Source organism: Staurois parvus, unplaced genomic scaffold (genome assembly GCF_062004578.1).
Source record: "Staurois parvus isolate SC_StPar_1 unplaced genomic scaffold, SC_StPar_1.0 ptg000486l, whole genome shotgun sequence".
Lineage (NCBI taxonomy): Eukaryota > Metazoa > Chordata > Amphibia > Anura > Ranidae > Staurois > Staurois parvus.
The window spans coordinates 2,757,770-2,784,844 of NW_028318282.1; the positions used below are offsets into that span (position 1 = coordinate 2,757,770).

General features: G+C 39.8%; 1 protein-coding gene across 1 annotated transcript in view; it reads right to left on the bottom strand.

Annotated features, from left to right (window-relative positions):
- Window positions 1-439: 439 nt before the first annotated feature.
- The window catches only part of LOC149452290 (NACHT, LRR and PYD domains-containing protein 3-like), a 92,271-nt gene continuing 65,635 nt past the window's right edge, over window positions 440-27,075 (bottom strand). The window contains exons 11-12 of the mRNA XM_089689586.1: window positions 13,791-13,955; window positions 440-3,035 (exon numbers count right to left, since the gene is read on the bottom strand). Of these exons, the coding sequence (XP_089545712.1) occupies window positions 2,945-3,035; window positions 13,791-13,955 (256 nt within the window). The 3' untranslated portion in view covers window positions 440-2,944. The remainder of the gene's footprint in view (window positions 3,036-13,790; window positions 13,956-27,075) is intronic.

Below are 27,075 nucleotides of genomic sequence, written 5' to 3' on the forward strand. Positions count from 1 at the left end.
CAAACATCATATAAGTTTACAGTTATTAGATCATCTCATAATTTCAAGGAAGGTGGTTTGGGGTTGGTTGCACTTATGGATGGTGATAGTTCTATAATTAGAGAAAAATGTATCTGTGTTTTTACATACTTTCTAATAAAGATTGATTATTTTTTTATATCTCTGGATTTTTGTGTATGTTTATCCTAGGGGAATTTTTGCACCCCCAAAAAAAAATCCCACCGACCTTTTCTTCATTAATTTTTGTCTATTGAAACAGGGATGTGGTGCAGATGGATCAACTATACCTATTTACACATTTCTGGATAAGTGTTTAGGAGCACCTAGAAAAAAAAATTATAATCTTGCTTGGAAGTGTATTTAAATTGTTGCAAAAAAAAAATAACAAAAACATTCCAGATATGGAATTGTCATATAAAACATGTAGGAGACAGCACAATTTAATAAAAATAAATATTTATTCAAAAGTATAATTTATTTATAACATTTTCTATTAATATATTTATTTAAAATGACTAGTACCTGTATATAGCAATCCACATACGTAAATGAAACCAATTTTACTATTGCTAGAGGGTAAAGTGTAATGAGGATAACTGTTGTCCCAGCACAAAACTATGTACATACTGTAATTTGTATATAATAAATCTTACTCTACGCTCAGTGGTGTCCTTTTTATCATCTGGCAAAAGGATTATTGCAATCGTTTAGAATAAAATTGAGGATATAGTCTATTTTAACATTATTTAAAATAATATTAACTTAATCAATACATACATGAAAAATGGCCCAATTACATGAAATATATTACATGGAGGGAGCAAGAAAAATGGCAGTAAAACTGACCGGAAAGGAAGGAAACAATGATCTGTGCAGCCTGAATTATTGTTTTGGAGCATATAAATAAAAAAGTGTTAAAAGTGAAGATTTATAGAATATAGTGAGTTGGATGATAATTAAGAGACTAAAGTGAGTATGTAAAAATAAAGCTCACTCTTGTCTCCAGCATTGTTGTTCAGTGGTCATTTTCCCTTGAATATTCTCTACATCTCAGACTGCTCCTCCAGTAATGGGATGATGTCACACCTGGAACTAGACAGGCACTAGCAGGCAAGAGGTCACTGCCCAACAATATGGGCTAAAGTACAGTGTATATAAAAACTCTACATACCCCGGGTTAAAATGTCAGGTTTCTGTGATGTAAAAAAATTAGACACAGATAAATCATTTCAGAACTTTTTCCACCTTTAATGTAACCTATAAACTGTACGACTCAGTTGAATAACAAACTGAAATTGTTTAGGTGGAGGGAAGAAATTAAAAACTAAAATAATAAGGCTGCATAAGTGTGCACACCCTTATACTAATACTTTGTTAAAGCACCTTTTGATTTTATTCCAGCACTCAGTCTTCTTGGGTATGAGTCTATCAGCAAGGCACATCTTGACTTGGCAATATTTGCCCACTCTTCTTTTGCAAAAACACTCCAAATCTGTCAGATTGCGAGGGCATCTCCTGTGCACAGCCCTCTTCAGATCACCCCACAGATTTTCGATCAGATTCAAGTCTGGGCTCTGGCTTGTCCATTCCAAAACTTTCATCTCCTAAAAGATTTCAGTTTGTTTTTCAATTGAGTTGTACAGTTTATAGGTTACATTAAAGGTGGAAAAAGTTCTGAACGCATGAGGTAGTTCTGACCCAAGGGCCATAGTTTGAGGACCACCACTCTAAATGATTGCAGGAAGAAGATTCTACAGACATGGCTGACCCCTGTATGAATATTACCATGCACTATACACAGAAATGAAGATTATTTAGTGCTAGGTTGACTTATTATTGCATTAGAAACACACTCAAGTATAGAACACTCTGCATTCAGCATCACCCACTTGACTCATATTATCATATATTGTTCATCACCATAGTTTATCTTTCTTTCATGTCCCACAGGTGCTAACCAATTAGAATCCAGAATAGCAGAGAGCACACCCTCTCATGAGATAATACTTCAGCAAAAACCCTAATCCTCCACTCAACTGAAAACAAGAATGAATTAATCTCCCTGTAAGTATGAACACCAGAATGCCACGATAATTGTATTAACAGCTGTAGCTATTCGATAGGAATCATCACATTACAGGGAGATTATAAATTGATTTGTTTTAATACGTATCACCAGACAAGTTCTTAGCAGTAAGGCTTCATGTACATTAGTGGTTTTTTTAAGCTCACAAAATGCTGGATAGAAAATGCTGGTAATAGAGTTTTTACTAGTGTTTTAGTAGCGTTTAGAAGAGTTAGCATTTTATTTGCATTTTTACAGTGTATATAGGAAAAGAAATATTAAAAAGTAAAAAAAAAGAAAAAAAAAGCTGTTAGGAACGTGGAGCCTAAAAGTTAAAATACAGTCATCTCTAAGACTTGCAGTACACAGCTTCAAACACACATACAGTAGTTCAGAGCACTCTTACAGAGATTAGTCTGTGTGGTCAACAGTCAGTGTGGGAAGGCTGGTTAGTCCACAATGCACCCAGGATCATACAAAAGCACTATGATAGAGGACAGAGCCAGGACTGAAGCTTGTCCTGGCATTTCCCTGATAAGCCTGGCTCTCTCATCCCCTGAGAAAACTGGGGTTACTGGTGAAACATTGGTTGACTCCATTCTGAAAACTAGGACTCCAGCAGCTAAAGGGCTGTAGGGAGATGTGTAAAATGAAGGCTGGGATGACAATTGGAACCAACCATCAGTCTGGCTGTGTTCCCATCATTTTAACTCCTTTATAACAAAATGCAATCCCTTCTCCTCCTGTCTTGGGTGTATTAATTTATCTGTGATGATTAATTCTCCTATAGGGTCTGTACTTTCTAAATATTATTCTCCACATCATCCAGAACAATTTCCCAACGTCATTCATAGGTGTAACAGAGTCTCTTCTGTGAATTCAGTACACGGTAATCTTCAGTCTTGGACAGAGATTCTCCAGCTTTCTCAATTCTTCTATTGTTTCTTCTGACAAGTGGTTGTCATTGATCCTAGAAGAGAGGGTGTAAAGAGTCATCAATTCTTAGCAGAATGTTCACACACTATTTCTCATCATACTCCAGGACATCTATTTAGCATGGACACCAGATTATCTTTACATTCTGACTGGAGATAAATACCTTTATTATTGTGCAAAAAGTATGTATATATGAGTTAATCCAATTTAGGCACGTTCGCCTCTCCGTCCACATTAAATACAAGCACTGTTTCCATGAACTAAACACTATATTTCCCCAGGGCCTCTGTTAGAAATCATGAGCCCCATACAGCCTGACAGGACCAGGGCCTGAGCCCCACCACCCCAAACCCCAGCCCAAAGGCAGGTAGCCAGCGGAGAAGTAGGAGGCAGTGTGCACTGTGCATCATGAAGAAATTTGGGTGTGGGAGGGGTTTAAAACTTGCATAGAGGTCAAAGAATATATGAACATACAGAGAATATATATTAACAAAGAGTGCAAGAATCAAGTGGATATAATGTACAACATGCAGGTGTCAGGAATATATAATGTACAAAGTGCAGGTTTCAGGAGTAGGTACAATATGGTGTGCAAGAGTCAGAGTTCAGGAGTTAGGATTGGGTAATGTACATTACCCTTGCACACGTACATACTCTTGACCCCTGTACACTGTACATCAGTGAGGAGTCAGGAATAATAATATTAATGTACAGAGAGTACGGGTCAGGAGTGGGTAATGTTCAGAAAGCATGGGTCAGGAGTGGTAATATACATAGTTCAAACTTCATCAGTGGGTAATGCATAAAGTGCAGGGGTCAGGAGTGTGTAATGTAAATAGGTCAGAGGTCAGGAGTGAGTAACATACAAAGTGCAGGGATCAAGAGTATGTGAAGTACAGAGTGGCACGGAGCAAATTATTCCATCAGCGGTACAATTCAGGAATTAGGGCTTGAACCATCTTTCCATCCAGCCCCCAAATGTTGATTGACTATTTTTGGTCTCTACATCCAACTTTCTTAACTACTACCATGTCCTTATGGATGGATTTCCCTGCTCCTTCTGCAGACAGTCGTGTGACTGAAGACCACTGGTCTCAGCCCCATTGACTGCTCTGTCACTTCACTGGTGCTGTTAAAGAACTTAGATGTATGTTCCAGCATCTCCATGCAATAGTCCATCTCCCAGTCTACTCATAAGATATTGGTCTACAAGCTGCCTGGCAATAAATTTAGTAATACCTCTCCACAATTACCACACCTACTCCAGCCTTGCAGCTTGACTGTAACCCCCTGGCATCTCCCATATATAATAGAGATGTGCTCTGCCCTGTTTTTACTATATAGGGTTATCCATCCTTGGGGTGGACTCTGCCAGCCAATCTGGATATTATTGGCTGGCACCCATTGCTCCGGTGGTCGCTTGATGCCCAAAGAAACAAATGTACAGTATGCCATGTTAATGCTCTGTCCATGGGTGTCTCTCTCCTCTAAACCCAGAAATGGCCTAGTGACTGCTCCCACCTTTCTCAATTGGCTGTATCTGGGAAATAACATCTCCTGTCTCTAGGCAGAATCCATTGGCGCTACATATTAACTCCTTCCCGACCACCTGGAAATTCTCCTGCACTGGCAGGAGCTCCGTCTGTAGAGCAGGCAGTTTCCTCTGTGACACAACACTCCTCCACCATAACGACTGCCTTCCTGTAATCCTCCCACATCCACCCAAACACTGATCAGTCCACGAACAGCCTTTTTCATTTTTCCCAACAGTTACTAATAGCAACGTCTGCAGCTTTTCAAAGGGAAATCTCTGATGAACAGGTAGAGCTCACCCCCATAAGGGCCCTCTGTTTAAGTCCCTAGGTTCTTTACCAGTAGATGCCCCAGAAGCCAGGCACACAGTCACAGTGTTTTGACTCAGTGATCAGTCTAGGGGTATGCTTTTCTGACGCTTTATTGCAGAACTTGAATCTGGATGGGTTCAGGGTAACTGTGGGATACTCCAGCAACTTTAAGAATTAAACCTTTTTAGTGTCAGCGAAAAATTCCCAAAACTCCAAAGATTCAAAAAATTTAAACATTATTTCATTAGTTCTGATTCATAATCACAGTGTACCTCCAAGAATGACGTGTATCTCCAAAAGAAAAAACTAGATAGTGTAGTGTCCTCAATAAACCAGTGATTAAATAATATTTATAATAATTAAATCCAAAAAAACTTTTTTGGGCAAATAAAAAAACCACACAAAAAACGTGAAAAAACACATGAAATAGTGAAACACTCTGTGTGCACTTCTATATACACATTCCTCTGTAAACACATCTAAGTGGCTGAATAACATACTCTTATCATAAATAAATATTTATAAAAGCCTCCAGAGATAGTAATCCAGTGGATCCTCACTTCATTAGAAAACATCCCATAGGATTACCTTCAGATTCCAAGTTAATCCTTCTTTCTATTCATGCCTTCATTTCTCTCCATGTCATTCATAGATAAAAGAAATAATAGCCATATAGTGTAGTATGTTCGATATTCAAAAGATCCAGACTTTAACCACTTGCCCTCCTGAGGATTTACCCCCTTATTGACCAGGCCTCTTTTTGCTACTTGGCGCTGCACTAATTCAACTGATAATTGCGCGGTCATGCAATGCTGCACGCAAACAAAATTTACATCCTTTTTTTCACACAAATAGAGCTTTTTTTTGGTGGTATTTGATCACCTGTGCGCTTTTTATTTTTCACGCTATAAACAAAAAAATACCAAAATTTTTTAAGAAAAACTATATTTTTTAGTTTCAGCTATATAAAATATATATTAAACTCAAAGTTGGTTATAAATTTAGGCCAAAATGTATTCTGCTACATGTTTTTGGTAAAAAAAATCCCAATAAGTGTATATTGATTGCTTTGTGTGAAAGTTATAGCGTCTACAAACTATGGTATAGATACTGCAATTTACGCCATTTTTTTGCTATACAGCGCTGCGCTAGTTTAACGGATGATTGCGCGGTCATGCAATATGGTACATAAATGAAATTTATGTCCTTTTTTTCACACAAATAGAGCTTTCTTTTGGTGGTATGTGATCACCTGTGCGTTTTTTATTTTTTGCACTATAAAAAAAAAAAGGTTGACAATTTTGAGAAAAAAAAAAACTATATTTTGGACTTTTTGCTATAAAACATGTCCAGTAAAAAAATGTAAAAATCTAATTTCATTATAAATTTTGGCCAAAATGCATTCTGCAACATGTCTTTGCTAAAAAAAAAACAATATGTGTAAATTAATTGGTTTACGTGAAAGTTTACAAATGGTGGGAAAGATACTCGGATTTTTATTTTTTTTTTATACTAATAATGGCGGTGATCAGCAACTTATGGCGGTGATCAGTGACTTATGGCGGCGATCAGCGACTTATGGCAGGACTGCGGCGGACATTCTGAAACTGGGGGGGAACTGACTTGGGGTCACTGATATCCCCAGTGACACCAATACAGTGATCAGTGCAAAAAAAAAAACCACTGACACTACTAAATGGCACTGGGGAGGAAGGGGTTAACTTTTTTATTCACTGAAAGGGTTAACTGTGTGAGGGGAGTGTTTTACTAGGGGGCGGGGGTGTTTACTGCACAGGGACACGCTGATCGGGAGAGAAACTCTTCTCTCCCGATCAGCGTGTCAGGAGCTGTCAGGGAACTGACAGAAAGCAGAGTTACTGCAGAACTGCTCTCTGTCAGTGATTGCCGCTAATCGGCGGGACACGGCCGGTAATGACCGGCCATGACCCGGCGACTGACACCCGCGTCCGGGATCAGCGGTGCAGGTAGGGTGATGGCGCGCCCCCTACCTGTTTTGCAAACGCATGTTTTAAAACGTGCTTTTGCCCAGCCATGCCGGCCTGCCGCCGTATTTCTACAGTGGCTGGTCGGCAAGTGGCTAATTATTATGCTTACATTTAAAATGTGTTTAAAACGCATATATTCCCATTACTCCACCTTGAGCAGCTTCATGGAATGCCGAAAATGTATTGTGCCCTCACTTAAGATGGCCGCTCCGCTACTTCCGTTTCTCGTGCAACGTCATGGCCCTTGATGCGTTTTGTGACTTCCTCACAAGGGGTGTGTACATTAGATCGGCAGCCATTTTTATCTCCGTTTGCCTAAATGGCAGTGAGTCCTCCGCCGCCATTCAAGATAAGGGAAAACAAAGTCCCACATTACCACGATCATCCAGCCTATCTCGTTTCTTTTATTATTTATATACCTCGTATTCCCTTACGATTCACTATATAATACAAACAGACTATGCGGGGAACAAAATTAATCTGATATACAGTCTAATACACATAGAACGATGTTCGATCTATAAAGTAATATCCGGTATACACTGCTCTATTGAATGGTAAAAAAAGAACAAACTCCTAACTACTCTATTTTTCTACATTTCCAACACATATATACTAAAACAAATTATTCAATAAACCTAATTTATAAAAACTAAAATCACAAACATTATAAACATAGTAAAGATGCCATTTAGTGGTTAAAAATAAATACACCTCTCATATGTAATAGTACTAGATCAATCATTTAAATCCCACTAGAATAAACCCAACTACTATTAAATCTTATTAAGCCTTAAAATTTAAGTTTTACAATATTATAAAATACCCTTAAAATCATATTACATCCGTACATTAAAATATTATATATACTATATATTACATATAATTAAATAATAATTAAATATTTCCTAAGAAAATTATTGTATATCTCAAACCTAGATCTTTACTCTCTCTACTTTATATTTCTAAAATCATCTGAAATCAATAATTAATCATTATTATCCCTTCACATTATTCCTAAATCAACTACAATTACATATTAGAGATAAAACAATTTAAATCCAAAATCTACATTTAGACCTTTTGGTCTGAGTGTCTCTAATTGGCAAATCCAAAAGGTCTAATTTCCCTTAACAAGTGGGAGGCACATATGCAAACTGTTGTAATTCCTACACCGTTCACCTGATTTGAATGTAAATACCCTCAAATTAAAGCTGACAGTCTGCAGTTAAAACACATCTTGTTCGTTTCATTTCAAATCCATTGTGGTGGTGTATAGAGCCAAAAATGTTAGAATTGTGTCGATGTCCCAATATTTATGGACCTGACTGTATGTAGTGGAACATGTAATAAATTGATTAATGCTGTACACTTTTCCAGTAGTACAGGAGGTGAAATCCGATATTACTCTCATATTGGCACCAGTTATTCTACATATATTGCACTTTTTACACGGCTAAAAACCTTTAAAATTGAACATCTTCATTTTTCTTTTTCTGGGAGGAGAAAGCACACTTTTCACTAATGAATTACGGAGATTCTTGTTTTTTCGTTAAATAAATGATGGTTTATCCGGTATTAAAGACTTCGAAATTTTATTCTTTTTTACAATAGGCCAATATTTTTTTAAAAATGGACTCCATATTGACAGCTATACCTAGAAATAAATGCATAAATCAACCTTTTTCTCTTTCTCTATTTTCAAATCCTGATTTTTCTTAATTTTACCTTCACCCAAATACCTATGACTAATTTTAAATCAGATTTTTTCCAATTTTTCAGGGTCATAACCTTTTTGTATAAACCTTTCCTTAATAATATATGATTGCTCAATGTAATCACTTAGTATTGAGCAATTCCTCATAATCTGAGTAAATTGACCCTTAGGTATACCTTGGATCCATTGGGGGTGATGGCAGCTACAGGTTATAATATATACCCATTTCTGTCTGTTTCCTTAAAATATGTCTTAGTGTATAACTTATTCTTATATTTAAAAATACTTAAATCCCAAAAATTTACCGATTCTGTATCTATATTATAGCTAAACCCCAAATCATATTGGTTCTCCTCAATATGTTGAATCTAAAGGGCCTTCCCATATCATCATAATGTCATCAATATACCTTCTCCAAAGTTTTAAACCTATCCATTCTCTCCTAAACATTTCTGTATGTTCCCATTTTGAGAAGAAAATATTTGCCAAACTGGGCGCAAATGTTGCGCCTATGGCTACGCCTTTTTTCTGTTCGTAGTGGTCTCCATCATACCAAAAATAGTTTTTATTCATACTAAAACTCTAATAATTGAATAATAAATGTTCTCTGTTTAATATGTAATTCCGTGTAATTCTTTAGTGTCCATTTTATCGCTCTAACCCCATCATCATGTTTTATACTGGTATAGAGCAAACTGACATCTATAGTAACCAGAAAAACCTCATGTGATACCGTCATATTTTCAATTAAATTGATAATATCCTGTCCATCTCTAAGATAAGATGCCATCAATTTAACTACTGTTTGCAAGAAAAAAAATCTATATATTCACCTACCCTGGAATGTATTGATCCTATCTCATTAATGATAGGTCTTCCAGGAGGTTTAATTAAACTCTTATGCAGTTTAGGTAAATAGATTATAGGTGTTTTACAGTGTGAAGGGAAAAGATATTTACCCTCCTTATCATTCACTATTTTCCCATCTTTAGCTGATTCTTTTCTGGTTACTATAGATGTGAATTCGCACTATACCAGTATAAAACATGATGATGGGGTTAGAGCGATCAAATGGGCACTAAAGAATTACATGGAATTACACATTAAACAGAGAAAATTTATTATTCAATTATTAGAGTTTAGTATGAATAAAAACTATTTTTGGTATGATGGAAAATACTATGAACAGAAAAAAGAGAGTAATAGTGTTCTAGAAGTGAAAAAAATTAGGAAAAAAAGCAGCCTGAGAATCATAAGGTGCATAAACGCTGGCAAAAGTAACCTCGTGACCAGTAGTCAACCCTTTAAAAATTAAAAATCTCTTTTCCAGGTTTCTATAGACATGCCCATTAAATAGGGTGTAAAAAAAACCTGGTTACATTCTTTGTGAAAACAGTGGTTGGATGAAGCAAAGTGGGTTTCCTGCAATAAAATAACCTTAGCTCCCAGGCGTTTCTAATGTAAAAAGCCTGACCATATGGGATATACAGGTAATGGTCATGTAAGTAAAGAAAAATACCATATACAGTTGTGTTCAAAATAATAGCAGTGTGTTGAAAAAAGTGAATAAAGCTCAAAATCCTTCTAATAGCTTTTATTTCCATACACACAAATGCATTGGGAACACTACACATTCTATTCCAAATCAAAACATGAAGAAAAATATATCAAATTTGTGTTGTTCCTCTAAAATAATTGAAGAAAAGTGAATATTAGATTGTTCAAAAAAATAGCAGTGTTTGTATTCTTCTTTACAAACTCAAACATTCACTATATAAACTGAAAAACGTTTGAAGATTTTGCTTTCCTTTGAATCACTTAATATTTTGTTGTATAAGCACTGTTTCTGAGAACTGCTGTACATCTGTGTTGCATGGAGTCACCAAACTTCTGGCACCTGTGAACAGGTATTCCAGCCCAGGATGATTGGACTACATTCCACAGTTCTTCTCTATTTCTTGGTTTGGCCTCAGAAACTGCATTTTTGATGTCACCCCACAAGTTTTCTATTGGATTAAGATCCGGGGATTGGGCTGGCCACTCCATAACGTCAATCTTGTTGGTCTGGAACCAAGATGTTGCACGTTTACTGGTGTGTTTGGGGTCGTTGTCTTGTTGGAACACCCATTTCAAGGGCATTTACTCTACAGTATAAGGCAGCATGACCTCTTCAAGTATTCTGATGTATTCAAACTGATCCATGATCCCTGGTATGCGATAAATAGGCCCAACACCGTAGTATGAGAAACATCCCCATATCATGATGCTTGCGTAACCATGCTTCACTGTCTTCACAGTGTACTGTGGCTTGAATTCAGTGTTTGGGGGTCGTCTGACAAACTGTCTCCGCCCACTAGACCCAAAAAGAACAACCTTACTTTCATCAGTCCACAAAATGTTGCGCATTTCTCTTTAGGCCAGTCAATGTGCTCTTTGGCAAATTGTAACCTCTTCAGCACGTCTTTTTTTCAACAGTGGGACTTTGCGGGGGCTTCTTGCAGATAGCTTGGCTTCACATAGGCGTCTTCTAATTGTAACAGTACTCACAGGTAACTTTACACCTTCTTTGATCTTCCTGGAGCTGATTGTTGGCTGAGTCCTTGCCATTTTGGCTATTCTTTGATCCATTCGAATGGTAGTTTTTCGCTTTCTTCCACGTCTTCCAAGTTTTGGTTGCCATTTTAAAGCATTTGCGATCATTTTAGCTGAGCAGCCTATTATTTTCTGCACTTTATATGTTTTCCCCTCTTCAATCAACTTTTTAATCAAGGTATGCTGTTCTTCTGAACAATGTCTGGAACGACCCATTTTCCTCAGAATTTCAGAGAGAAATGCACTGTAACCAGCATGTACAACATTTGCTGCCTTCCTTCCTTAAATAAGGGCAATAATTGCCACCTGTTTTTCAAAGAATGAATGACCTCACTAATAGAACTCCACACTGCTATTATTTTGAACATGCCCCTTTCAATTACACAGAATCAGCAGCATGCATGTCATGACTGTTGGGTCTGTTGGATTTCTATAACTCCACTACACCTGCTAGTAAATTATTTGCCATGTAGAAATATAATTTCTACCAAAAACAGTGATTGATCGGGTTAGTGATGTCTGACTGCTATTATTTTGAACACAACTGTACATACAAGGAAGAAGAAAAGTGGAAACCCTCACAGTGCCTGTACCAAGCAAGAAAAATATAAAAAAGAAGGGCAATATCTAAGAGAAGAAGAGCAGCCATCTGAACATGAGACAACCAGTAGGTAGCAAACCAATATTTGCATAACATAGTGTAGGCCTCAAGTAAACCCAAAGTGATAGCTTCAAATAAATGTAAGAAAACCATATAAAACATATTATAAGGCCTTTAAAAAAAGACCATTACAATTAAGTAAACCAACAAAAACAAAAAGTTAATATCAGGTAAATAAAAATGAAACCTGAAGAAAAACCTGGAAAGATGGAACACAAACAACCAAAATTTGATCCAGTCTGAGAAGTGTCTTATTAGTCTACCCAGTCAGTTATAAATGCCTTGTAGCATTAAAATAAAAGAAAAAAGCAGCCAGCATCACGATAAACTCTTCTTCTTTCACATATAGAACATGGTGTATTCCAAATTGGAGAGGGCCATAATGTAGAAGATGGTCTGGTGATCACATCAGCCTCCAAAAGAGCCTAATTTATCCAGAATTTTCTCACCTTCTTGCAAAATAAGTGGTGCCATTGCGAGAAATAATCAATGTGAAGGGGCAGCCCCATTGATATTGAATATCTGCAGGCGGGGGCTTATCAGAATCTTGAAGGGGGCCTCCAGATCCTGACCCCCCCTATGCGAATGAGTATGGCCCTACTGGAGGCTGCAGAGCCAGCATCAGGGGAAGGCCTCTTTTTTTTTTTTGAGGGGGGTCGACGCTCATCATGATTGACATTGGATCTACTTCAGGGAATATTTTAAATTTTGGAGGGGGGTTGAATAAAGGACTTGTCAAAAACTCTTTTTTCTCACTTTTACAACTTTTTTTGGTGAATGAGTACCCCATACTCATTCACTCAGGGCGGTCAGGATCTAGGGCCCCCCTTGTTAAAGGTGATTTCCAGATTCCAATAAGCCCCCCACCCACAGACCCCCACAACCACAGCCTATGGATTTGAGGAAGAGGCCCCTGTCCTCATCAACATGGGGACAATGTGCTTTTGGGGAGGGAGAGACCCAATGCCTTAAAGCCCACCCCCCCAAGTTAAGGTCACATGGTTTGGTTCAGAAAAAAGGGGTGCTTCCTCGTTCCCCCCTTTCCTGACCTGTAGGCTCAGATAAGGGTCTGGTATGGGTTTTGGAGGGCCCACGCTGTTTTTGGCATGGGGTTTCCTTTAAAATCCATACCAGGCTCAGAGGGCAGAGCTCTTAACAGATACTGTCAGTCCAGCTGCTCTATTCGTGCTCTATTCATGCTGCTGGAAAACATGAGTACACCTGGTTGGGCAGACTTCCCAGTGGGTTTGTTGTGACTGTTGCTGCATTACTTCAATACAAGTTTCTCATTGCACCTGACTGTGTGAATTGCTGCCCCACCTACAAGATCCTCAAGCTCTCGCACAGCTTACTCTCTTTCAACTACATTGGTGCCCAACCATAGCTATGATGGCTGAGAAAGGGTTAACCAATACCAGAATATGACCTGTAATCACCCTGAGTGATTACAGATCAAATATTCCAGCCCCTCAAGACAGTCTGTAACTCCCCCATATGGTATGGAATGATCTCCAAAGGGTGCAGCAACTGCAAATTTTAAATGTTTAGAAAGGTTCTCTCAGAGTGGGCACTGTCTAGAAGAATGTTCATTCACAGATAGCAGATGTGAAGGGAAGGGGTTAACACATTCTATGGCCCTGTTCACATCCGAGCGGCGTCATTAAGGAATAATGGCACCACAAGTGTGTCATGCATTTTAGAGTGTTTTTCCCTCATGTGAAGAAACATAGGCAGAAATGCACATTTCTGTCCACATTTCTACTATGGTCAGATGTGAATAGGGCCTTAGGAAAAGATTATTTCATGGCTGATAACAGAGTGTGATAAGATCCAAGAATTAGACAACAATCCCAGATTGTATAATTATGGAGTCATAAGATGCATGTCGATGACATTGTCATTTTTTTTTATGTGGTTTATATATAAAACTGTCCCATAATATTGTCTCAGTCAGTCTTGTTATACTCACTGTAATTCCTCTATCCGGCTTGTTGTCAGAGCTGCCATCAGATCACTGAAATGAGGACCCTCCAGATTGTTCTCAGACAGGTTCAGTGTCCTCAGTGTCTGGTTATTTCTTATTCCAGAAGCCAGGTGGGGGCAGGAACTGTCTGTCAGGTGATTATACATCAAACTGTAGAAGAAGAGAAGAATGTTACCAGCAGAAAATTAATTTCTCCCCCCGGAATGAATGTAACTATTCTCTACATGAATGGAACTAATTTCTTTTAATTGGAATCATTTATATTCACTTTATAAAACTCCAGTATATAGAATTATAAGAACAGTGTTATAATGGAGTAGACACCCCAATATTGTACTCCATGTGTACAGACAGTGATATCTCTATAAACAGGATGACCACAGAATACCACGGACACGACTCGTATTGTGCTATAATCTCCTTGTGTATGGGGCATGAATCCTATCAGTAGACAGGTTGAGGCCAGAATCAGCATTGCTAGTGATTGGATCATTTTTATCTGATATTTTATTTATCTCTGCTAATAAGAGCTCTGTGCTCATAGGAGGTAAAAGGAAGATCCCCTGACACTGAATAGCGGATGGTCAAGTCAGGTGATATAAAGGACATATGAAGTTCTGATTGCTCATTGCAGTAAAAACCAGATTCTCCTGTTTATAACCTCCTATAATCTCATCTATTTCACTAGTAACTAGAAAACATTTACAACCACATTTTAACCTTTTCCTGAACATTTGTAATATAAACCTTTGTGACCAATCAAATTTTGAAATTTTGATATGCAGCAGTTTACTAAATAACTTTTGAACTGCTTTTTTATTCAGAAGTGATTTTCTTTCTTTTTTTTTTAAGAACATATAAGATCTTCCTTAAGAAGTTTGCTTTTAAAAATACAAAGAAACATAGAAGATTGATGGCAAAAAAAACCCATGTGATCCATCGAGTCTGCTCCTTTTTTATTTTTAATTCTTTGACCGAATACAGATCTATGTTTATGTTTAAATTAACTCACAATTGACTGACACACTGGGGTTTATTTACTAAAGCTGGAGAGTCCAAAATTAGACTCCCTTCTGCATAGAAACCAATCAGCTTCTAACCTCAGCTTGTTCAATGAAGCTTTGGCAATGAAACCTGGAAGCCGATTGGTTTCTATGCAGAAGAGAGTCTGATTTTGGACTCTCCAGCTTTAGTAAATAAACCCCACTACGTCTGCTGGAATTTTCTAAGGCTAGTTTTAAGCTTTCATCATACTAGTTAAAGTCATGTCTCTGTGTTCTTGATCTTGGCTTCGTATTGAAAATACTGTCCTCTTAAACCTTATTCATCCCTTTGATGTTTCAGTCATTTCCCCTGTCCTGTCGCTGGACTCGTTCCATCTTTTCTTGTTCAAACATTTTATTGAAATTGTAAAATAGGGAGGGATATATTATCAGTAAACAATAGACATTACAGTGGTAGCGAAACACAGGAAACAATAATCACAGTATCAATGTCCGTATAATGAGGGGGAGAGAAAGTCAAGAAAACAATGTAGCATTTCTTATGGTATCAAAGGAGTGAAAATTGTTAGCAGAAGGTAATAAAATATCAGTAAGAGTTTGACTAGTGGGGGTAAAGACTCTCCAGAGCTGCGTGGAGGGTAAGGGTAAACAGGGGAGGATGGGGGCGGGGGGGAAGGTAAGAAGGTCGAGAAGAATGACTCCACGATAGGCAGGGAAGAATGTGGTAATACGTGTGCACAGTGTGATGTGGTACCAGAATAGTGTCTAAAGTTTGCATATCAAGGAAGAAGAAGTGATTCGTCAAAATTTGTCGGGAGAAAACACTCTACCCAAGGGTTCCAAAGAGCCAAAAATTTGGGGATAGTATCTAGGATTGTGGCTTCCACCTTTGCATGTATCATGGCTTGTGTTACTCTAGTTTTAACAGCAGCAATGCTTAGAGAGGAGGATTTCCAGGATTTTGCTATGACCTGCTTGGCTGCTGTGGTGACTTGTAGGATGAGTTTGAATTGGTTATGCTAGGAGGGCGTAGGTTAAGTAGAGCTGTTATCGGAGAAGGTGGGATCGTGATTGTGCTGAGTTTGGATAGCATGTTAAAAACATCAGCCCAGAAGGCTTGAGCTAATGGGCAGTCCCACCAAATGTAATGTGTTCCCGGTTCGGGACAGCCTTTAAAGCAATTGGGGGAGTAGTTAGGGGTGTATTTTGCAATTCTCGTTGGGACTAAATACCAACGAGTTAAAACTTTATAGTTGGTTTTCAAGGCTATAATATTCTGAGAGGACGATATCGTGTTGGCCCAGATGTGGTCCCAATCAGATGGGTCAAATTACCTATCTAGGTCCGTTTCCCACCTGTGGGTATATGAAGGAGGGGATGTGGTGGCCGAAGTTGTGAGAAGGGAATATAGGCAGGAGATAGGGCCGCATCTATGGGGGTCTTTATGGCAAGCCCGTTCAAAGGGAGACATGGTGTAAGGGTGGTTAGTTATTATTGTGTAGGGAGCATAAAAGTGTTGTAGTTGCAAGTATCTGAATATTTCGGAAGCCGGGAGGCTATATGTTTCTCGTAATGAGGCGAAGGATTTAAACTTGTTCTTCTGGAGAAAATGATGAGTGCGGAGCAGGTTAGCAGAGGTCCATATATTGAATGAGTGTGGCGATAACCATGCTGGGGGAAAGGCTGGGTTCTGGAGATATGAGAGCAAGGGGTTATGTAATGATTGAAGGAGATAGCGAGATTTCAGTTTGTCCCATATTGATAAAAAGTGAGAGGTGATGGGATTAGTTATCGAGCGGCGGTCTATTGGCCTTAACCAAAGTAAGTTGGCAATGGATAAGGAATCACATTCTATGGATTCAAGGACAACCCATTGAGGGATTTCGTAAGTCGCATGGTATTTTGGCAGCTGTGCTAAGTGTGCTGCCTGGTAATACTTGCCGATATTGGGGAGACCAAGATCACCATTGAGCTTGGAGCGGTGTAAGGTGGAGCGGGGTATGCATAGGCGGACAGTGCCCCAGACGTAGGAGAAAATGTGACGTTGTAATATGCAAAGGTAATTGGAGGGTACTGGGATTGGGAGAACTCTGAATAAGTATAAAATTTTGGGGAGGATCAACATCTTTACGACTGCAATTCTGCCTAGCCACACGAGTGGTAGGGAGGACCATTTGGTCATAAGAGCAATGAGATGGGTTAGCATTGGGGTATAGTTAGCTGCATAAAGATCTGATATGTTGGGGGTCAGTTTGATTCCCAAAAAAGGAATATGGTGTGACCAGGGAAATGGAAGAATCAGTTTCAGGTGGGCCAATTCTGTAGGGGGGAGGGAGATGTTAAGTGCCATTGATTTGTGTGGATTTATTATAAGGCCAGAGAGTGAGCCAAACCTCTCAAGAAGCCGGAGGAGAGAAGGAGAGGAAGTCAAGGGAGAAGTGAAAAAAAGTAGGACGTCATCCGCAAAGAGGCATAACTTGTGATGAAAGCCACCTATCTCAAGTCCCCGGACATCCGGATTAGCTCTAATTAGAAGGGCCAATGGTTCTATGGCCAAAGCAAAGAGTAAAGGAGAGAGGGGGCAGCCCTGTCTCGTGCCACGGGAAATTGGAAATTGAGCAGACCTGTGTCCTAGGTATCTAATTCTAGCTGAGGGCTCTTGATATAGTGAGAAGATCCAGGTTAAGAAGTGAGGGCCAAAGCCCCAACAGCATAGAATGTAGTGCAGGTATGGCCATGAAACTGTATCAAATGCTTTCCGGATGTCTAAGGACAGGAAACCGGCAGGAATGTTGCGCGATTTAGCAATATGTGCCAAGATAGTTTTGCGTCTGACGTTATCTCCGGCTTGTCGAGTCGGAATAAAGCCCACTTGGTCATTATGAATTAGAGAGCCTATATACAAATTAAGGCGCGTGGAAAGAATTTTGGCTAGTAGTTTGATATCAATGTTGAGAAGAGAGATTGGCCTGTAATTGGACCATTGCGTGTCATCGGAGTTTGGTTTTGGGATCATTGAGATGTTAGCTTGTACTTTTTCTAGGTTGAAGGTATGGCCCGATAGTACGGCATTAAAAGCATTAGTAGGGATGGGCATGAGGAGATGGGCAAATTTTTTGTAGTATGTGGTGGAAAAGCCATCTGGTCCTGGGCGTTTACGAAGCTTTAAATACTTAATAGCGTTTAAGGTTTCGGTTTGGGTGATAGGTTGTTCTAATGCTGCCAGTTGGTGCTCCGAAAGTTTCGGGAAGGAGATGGAGGTCAGGAGGGTGTCTGCCTAGGAGGGGTCGAAGGGTGTGGAGAGAGAATAAAGTTGTGAAAGATGTTTGTGAAAAATGTGTAGGATGCGTTCTGGATTACTAGTGAGATTGCCAGATGAGGTGCGTATTCTAATAGGTCTAGTTATCTGATCAAGCCTGCGAAGCGATAGAGCTAAAAAGGTACTGGGTTTATTTGCTTTTGTATAGTATTTGTGTCTGGATCTACGAAGTGAGAGCTCTGCCTGGTCTGTGAGGAAAAGATCAAGAGCTAATCGACATCGTTCTAGAGCTTCACGATTGGCTGATGTAGGGGTCGCTTGGAAGGCTTGATGGGATTGGTTGTAAGTTTGCGCAAGAGAGAGACGTTGCTGTCGTTTTACCTTATTTAAAAAGGATGCTTTGCTAATGCAGAAACCTTGTAGAACTGGTTTATGCGCTTCCCATAATAGGAGGGGAGAAATTTCAGGTGTTTGGTTTAGAGATAATAATCTTTGAGAGCGGCCTCAATTTCTGAGCAGTGGGTTGGATTTGCCAGTAGATTGTCATTAATGATCCAGGAGGGATCAGTAGGAGAAGGGGCTAGGGAGGCCATGGATGTAAGTACGGCGCTATGATCTGACCAAGGGATCGGAAGTATTTCAGAGGTCAAGAGCCGGGGAGAGGAGCTGACAGGAGAATGTGATCTATTCTAGAGAAGGTCTTATGAGGGTGAAAGTAGAAAGTGTATTGGCGTTTAACTGGATTAAGTTCCCTCCAGGTATCTATCATAGAATGACGCTGTAGTATGGCTTGGAGGGTTTGCCTGGAGGTAGGAAGGGGGGAAGGTTGAGGAGATTTGTCAAGAAAAGGATATAATGTACAATTTGAGTCTCCACAGACAAGCAAAGTACCTCGCTTGTGGTGATCTATAACCGATAGTAAGTGGGAGAGGAATGGTAGGGGACCTTGGTTCGGGGCGTAATAGGTAGCAATGGTGACGTTTATATCTAAGAGTTGTCCTACTAGCAGGAGATAGTGACCCTCTGGGTCTTTGATTTCATTACTTAGGGTTAAAAGGGTGTTGTGCGGTGGAAGGCGATGAGCACCCCTCTGCATTTGGCTCAGGCTGAAGCCGTGTAGACCTGAGGGCAACGGGGGCCAAAGAACTTGGGAGTAGAATTGGGGGTGTAGTGTGTCTCTTGCAGGCAGACTACATGAGCTTTAAGTGATGCAAAAGAGTGGAAGACTTTGTTACGTTTCTGTGGTATGTTGAGACCCTGAACGTTCAGGGTGAGGATATTTAACGAGCTCATGGGGAGAGTGTATAGTGCTTTAGGTAATAAGGTATCGCCAGCTGAGCGGGAGCCTGATGGCCACTGTGTAAGACAGGTAGATTACATAGGTTGTGTGAGGTCATGGAGTCATGTGAAGGGGAGGGAGGGGGAATACGATTAGAGAAAGGTATCAGGAAAAGGGTGTGAGGGGCAATTCTAGGTCTGAAAGGCGGTCCCCGGGGACATCCGAAATCAGGGAGGTCCAGGGAGCAGTAATAGCCCAAGTGCTATTAAATGGTCAACAGCACAGGGGCTAATGGAGGATGCACAGATACGCGGTCCGTGGGGATGACAGCATAAAAATAGGTATACAGTAATAGGATCCCGGGAGAAGAGCAGGCAAAAAAAACTTTCTAGAAAAATTCAGGGGGTCCTAAGCCCAGGCGGCAGTGGTTGCACTGGTGGACCAATAGGGATGTGAAGATGTCGTATCCCATGCCGCCAGAGCTAAGGTTTCCATATATGATCCGAAATACAACCTCGGTGAACTAATATCAATAACGGTATAATAATAGGTTCAATAAGCTCTCAAGGAAATAAAAGAAACAAAAGTTCAAAAGTTAACATAACCAACAACAAAAAAGGGGGGGGGGGATCTTCCCAGCACATATATCAAAAAAGGGAGAGAAAGGGTATAATAAGCTTTGGGGGCTAACAGAAGGGTATACAACGTCCGAATCTGAGTGTGAGGCGGGGAAAAGAAAGAAAAAAGAAAGAAAAAAGAAGGGGAAAAAGGTACCATGAGTGATAGCATCAACGCTGGCTAAAAGCTGCACAGACTGGTGTATGTGGCAGAAGAGGAGTTGATGGACGCGGTTCAGTCCATGGTGGCTTGCGGTGATGGGCCTGGAGACGAGAAGCACCCTTGTTTGTGGATGCTGAGTTGACCATCGGTAGAGCGTGAAGGGTTGGATTTCTGTGGTGAGCAGGATTTGTTCTATCTTTTCAATATCTTTTTGGAAGTGAGGTCTCCAGAATTGGACACAGGTCTCACTAAAGATCTATATAGGGGAATCACCACCATTTTCCTTCTTCTGGTGATTCCTCTAGTGATAAAGATCTATATAGAGGAATCAGGACCTCCCTTCTCCTGCTGGTGATCCCTCTAATGATAACTAAAGATCTATGTAGCGGAATTAGGAACTCCTTTCTCCTGCTGAGGGTCTATTGTTGCTGTGGTGGTATTTTGCTGTGGGGGTCCATTGTTGCTGGGGGAATATACTGTTGCTGTCGAGTTTATGGCTTTTACTATTATCATTAACAAATTCCATACAAGTTACTTAGTGCCACAAAATGATACTGGACTCTGTATTCTCTATAGGGAGCAGTAACAGGAGGTGGGTAAGGGGTGGAACCAAGGGACTGTGCTCAAAGGTGGGTAGGAGAGGGCAGAGACAAGAAGTGACTCAGAAGGGGGGAGTTCCTGTAACTATTCTCTGAGAAAAAAAAGTCCTGCCAGTCAGTATTGCTGATCACTGCCCCATCAGTCATATGATGTACTCACTGGTGACAGTAAGTAAAATAGGTTGTGAAAAATAACTTTAAAATAGCTTGGACTGTCTACTTTCCAAAAAGGGGTCATTTGGAGGTATTTGTTCTATCCTGGTATTTTATGGCCTCAGGAAATGGGATAGGCCATCAGTATGTCAAGATTGATCAATTTTTAAAAGATACATACCATAGTTTGTAGACTTTTCATGCAGACAAAACATACAATCATTTGGGTTATTTTTACCAAAGAAATGTAGCAGACTACATTTTGGTCTAAATTTTTGAAGAAAGATTATTTGTTTGCAAAACATTATAACAGCAACTAAGACAAATGTGCTTTTTCAAACTTTTTTTGTTATTTTTTCATTTATATAGCAAATAATAAAAAACCCAGTGGTGATTAATGACTTGCCCTCCAGAGGATTTACCCCCTTTCCTGACCAGGACATTTTTTGAAATACGGAGCTGTGTTACTTTAACTTCTTCCCGTCCAGCCCATGTACATTAATGAGTTTTAAACGTCCCCCTGCATCCATTGCCTGTGCGCGCTCCCTGGGATTTTGCGGAACCACGATCGGTGCCCGCTGTGTCCGGAGGACACAGTGGAACACCAATCACTGTAAGGGACCTCTGTGTCCAATCAGTGATCACATGAATAATAGTAAACAAGATGTAACTTCCTGACATCATTGCTTACTAATTTTTTAAATCTGTGAATGATCACAGAGGTCACATGGTATAAGGTTATTCACAACAGCCTTGTACCATGTGACAAGCTGTGACAAGTCACAGCTCTCAGTATTTCTCAATGGCTGCAAGAATGCAGCCAGAGAGAAGGAGAAATAATTGTGTTTACAGCCTTTACGGGTGTAAAAGCAATCAGTGGTAAAAAAAAGAGAAAAAAATTCTTCATCAGCTCCCATAAGTAGTACAGTGTCACTATGGTGACACTGTATTGCTAGGGTGACACTGTACTGCTAGGGTGACACTATGTTAAAAAAAACAAAAAAAAATACAAAAAAAAATAAAAATACAATACAATAAAAATGTATTTTTTTTTGTACTAAAAAAAAGATGAATACATTTTGGCCAAGATGTATGAAGAAAGATTATTTATTTGCAAAATTTTATAAGAAACACTTTTTTTCAAAATGTTTTTCATTTATATAGCAAAAATATTAAAATCCCAGTAGTGAATAAATACCACCAAAATAAAGTTTTATCTGTCCCCAAAAAAATGCTAAAAAATTTATTTGGGTACAGTGTTGCATGACCGCGCAATTGTCATTCAAAGTGTGATAGCACTGAAAGCTGAAAATTGGCCTGGACTGGGCGGGGGGTGAAAGTGTCTGGACTTGAAGTTGTTAACTGATAATTGCACGGTCATGTAATGCTGACCCAAATTAAATTTATGTTCTTTGTTTCCCACAAATGAGCTTTCTTTTGGTGGTATTTGATCGCCTCTTAGCCTTATTGTGCTATAAACAAAAAAGACCAACAATTTTGAAAAAAAAAATATTTTGACAGTTTCCTATAAAATATATCCAGTAAAATTTTTTTAAAAAAAGCTAATTTTGTCATAAATTTAGGTCAAAATATATTGTGCTCCATGTCTTTACTAAAAAAATCCAGATACGTGTAAATTAATTGGTTTACATGAAAGTTATAGCATCTACAAATGGTGGTATATATACTGGATTTTTTTATACTAGTAATGGCGGCGATCAGGGACTTGTAGTGGGACTGCAGCGGGCATTCTGAAACGGGTGGGAACTGACTGTCACTGACATCCCCAGTGACACTAATACAGTGATCAGTGCTATTAAAAAGCACTGACACTGTACTAATGACACTGGGCAGGAAGGGGTTAACATCTGGGGTGATCAAAGGGTTAACTGTGTGCTGTGTGTGTGTTTTACTATACTGTTTTGTATTGCTCTACTATGCAGCATGCTGGAGCTGACGGCAGAAATCTGTATTGTTTACATACAGACCTCTCCCCTGTCAGTGATACTCAGTGATCGCTGGGTGCCGACAAGGAATCTCCAGTCCTGGTGATCGACAGCTGTAGCTGCCAATGGCAGCGCAGGTAGGGCGCTTTTGCCCCCTGCCTGGAAATACAAAATCACGTATACATACACATGTGATTTTGAGCAGCCCTGCCACCCTGTAGCAGTATTTAACTTGTGTACAGTGTTGCATGACAAGAAATTGCCAGTTAAAGTAGCACAGAGCTGAAAATAAAATAAAAATGCCCTGGGTGGGATGCAATCTCCAGTATTGGGTGGATTTGTGAACAGCGAGCACAGTAATTCGTCAGTTGTGTGCTGGGCTTTTAGTAATAACCTGCTCATGGTTCTGGGCTCCACCCTGGCGGACAGCAGGTCATTGCCAGGAGTTAGGAGGGCTCCTGCTAGGAGAGAGGTGGGAGCCAGAGCAGTAAAGTGCTGCTAGCTGTGTGCACAGAGTTGTGTAGGAAGATGGTCTGTGGGAGACAAAGACCTAAAGTGTAAGGCCAGAGAAGTGGTGCAAGTGTAAGCCAGGAGGCTCCATGTGTATTTCATTGTGATAGAGAAAAGCTGACAACCCCTGCGTGGGAAACCCTATAATTTTGATTTAAGGAACTTTCTTTTAAATAAAATTGGACAAGAACAGCCCTTAAAAAAGAAGATATAATCCCCCTGGATACACCAAGTAGTTGCAGTAATAAGTAGTTTGTCAATGTTGCAAAATTGAGCTTGGGCGTTAAAGCAGAATTTTACCCACAATAAATTGATTAAAAATTATGTTCTTTAGCAAGGAACATACATTCCACATTAATAATTATGCTACTAAAATTAGTGTGTGCTGTAAATTGCCTCCAGCATTGTCCCTGCTTCTGCTTGTTGGAGGCTGCTATTTTGCTGAAGCCCAGAGCCCCTGACCAGTAGTAAATCCTTAGGCTGTCAGCAGACCAATCACTACATTTTTGGCAAAGTGCTGAAAAATAGAGACCAGCTGAGCATTTTCAGAGCAGGGTCAGACAGTGTAATATTGGATTTTAAACAGTATAGGCACTTATTTTTAATGTTTTACATAGCTATACCTGCAAAAAAGTGACCAGTATAATATGATCTAGCAGGGCTTAAAGTGGTTGTAAAGGCTCAATGTATTCCACCTTCATGCATTCTATTCATGAAGGTAGAAAAAACCTTCTGTGTACAGCAGTGCCAACCCCCCCCCAAACCTTACCTGAGCCTCATCGCGATCCAAAGATGTGAACAACAGCTTTGTTTGTTCCAGGCCTCCTCATTGGTTGAGACAGCAAACAGGAACCATTGACTCATGCTGCTCTGCTGTCAAACACAGCCAATGAGAAGAGAGAGAGAGTGGGTGGAGCCAAGCTATGTGTTTCCCCATAGCACGCTGCTTGCTGTGGGAGCACCCGACAGAAGCGAGGGGTCAGGAGAGCCTGCGGGGGACCCGAGAAGAAGAGGATCCCGGCTGCTCTGTTCAAAACCACTGCACACAGTTGGTAAGTACAGACATGTTTGTTATTTTCAATTAAAAAAAAAAACCTTTAGAATTGATATAAAAGTTCCACGTTATGTTTAGTTTTGACCCTGGTCATGAAGGGGTTAATCAACATAAATCAATTCTGTGGGATCCTGAATTCTCCAGATATCTATTAGTTGATGCAAAATGGTGCAGCGCTTAATGCACTTCTTAGCTGCCGTAGATAGATAAGAGAAAGGATTAGTAGAGTCCAGATGTGGGTCAAGTGTGAGATTAAAATCACCTCGGAAAATTAACATCCCTTCTATAAAATTAGAAAGAATATCTAAGATGGTTTTGAAGCAGAAGATTTTATTTTGGTTGGGTAAGTACACATTACCAAGATCACTGTATGATGTGCATAGCTTGACCTTAAAACACAGCATCTCTTTGTATCTCTATATGTATCAATGTGGGTCCAAGAAACAGTGTGAGCAGGGGCGGACTGACCATTTGGAAACTCGGGCACTGCCCGAGGGCAGGGGTCACTAGGGGGCCCCATGAGATGCCCCTGGTACCTTTTTCATAGGCTTTTTTGAGTTTGGGCAAGGACACAGGGGCCCCATGATCCCCTATTGCCCGGGGCCCCATGAGTTGTCAGTCCGCCCCTGAGTGCGAGTTAAGAAGACACTCACGCCCTTGATTTCTTATCTGGGGATCTCTTGAAGGAAGACTACCTGGGCTTTCCACTTACGGAGATTGTTAAGTACTACTTGGGCTTTCCACTTACGGTGAGTAACTACCAATCTCCATTTTAGTGGGTTAGCAAGGCCATGAAAGTTAAGTGATAATATTCGGATTGAGGATATCAGAATGCTAGAAGATGGGAAGATGTAATGAGGAGTAAGTGTTGTTACGGGTGAGCAAGAAATTCACCACAGAGTAGGGAGGAAAGTACAAGCAGTGTGGTTGATGGAGAGGGCAAACCACGGGGAAGACTTCTGTTTCCCACCTGGTGGATGAAAAAGTATAGGGCAGGGGTTGGAGAAAGGAAACAAGAATAAAACTGTTCTGCTCAAATCAAAAAGTAGCAGCATGTATACGGGAAAGACTTAAAAGGGGCAGACTAAAATATGAGAGAGGCAGCAGAGGAGATTATAGGAGAGTGAGAAAATCTCACCGTACCTGTGCCATACCAGCCAGTAACCAGGGCAATCTTAAATGGAAGAAGTGGCAGAGCATGGGTGGGGAGCCTCAAAGCCTGTACACCTGACAAAGGTCCTGAAGTGTGCCTATTAGTTGTATGAGGTAAACCTATAAATATATAAACTAATAGCAGTATAAAGTAAAAGCAAAAAAAATGTAAACCTTGAGAATATAAGGAGTCCCGATATAACTTTAACCAAAATAAAAACATGCAGACAGGTATGGGAAGTAAGACAGGAGGCCTCAGGTCTTATCATATGTCAGCCATGAACATCTGAGGTAGAACCTCAGCTGGGCAAAGGAGCATTGTTGTGGTGACTGTGCAACATTGAAGGCATCAACCCTCCAAGTAAACTCCACATATTAGGTCTACAAAAAGTGTAAGCCATAGTACAAAACACTAAAAGGTTAGCCTCACTTCAATACAAACTCTATATTGAGGTGTGCAGTTATAGGGAGTAGTATAAACTACTTGTTGACTGATAGGCACACATCTCCCAGGATCTTACAAAGTAATAGGGACAGGCAGGAATTGTGGTTCCCAAGGACTAGTGATTCCTTCTGGGATAGCAGCATGGCCATACAGCAGTACTCAAAGGAGGATCATTTTCAGCAAATGATGCCCAAGAAACTGAAAGCAGCAACAATTAATACTACAGAGGGTAGGTAGTGTGTCATATGTTTAAATGTCAACTTAGCTATAAAGAACATGAAACATATAGTAACTACTATTGGAGACTACAGTCTGAAATCATAAATCAGTCATCTTCGCGCTCACCAATAAACCACAAAGAAATAGCTGCAGCACCCAAAGTTGACAATACTTCTACAAATTATTCACCCAATGTGTCACGCTAAAAATCTTAAACTCAAAATCCCCGTCTACACTCATACGTACTATATATATTGCTCATACAAATAATAACTTTCCAAAATGGTATTCAGTATACAGTACATATGAAAAAAAAACGGGTGTATATCAAAAGCAGTCCATAAATATATAAATCAGTCCATGCTGCAACAATATATGGGGACTCTCATTCCCAAAGTACCATATGAATCTCAATATACTTGCAAGATATCCACCACTGTTAGAGGGGTAAAAGATGGGTTCTCACTTTAATAAAAGACAATTTGATTAAAAAGGTCATAATATGACTGTTCCCTTTAAAAGCCAGGATCAGCTATGCATTGGCTCTCAGTTTCTTCTCCTTCTAACTTGTTCAATCGCTCAATAAACATCAGGCCATAGAACAATACAAGAACAGAAAATAGTGCTCTCTGTGTACTAAATATGTCTCTGTTTTTTAACATAAAACAGCAATTTCAAAAATACAATCATCAGCTTTAGCACAGCTATACAGAGCAAGATACAAACCCTCGGCTCACCACTCACTACCCAGTCCAGCTGACAGCTCACTTTCTCAGACAGATCCGGTTGCAGCTTGATAAGAACTCTGCTCTGTGTACTGTGAAGCTTGTAGTGCTCCGCCTACGCGTTACGTCAAAATGACTTCATCGA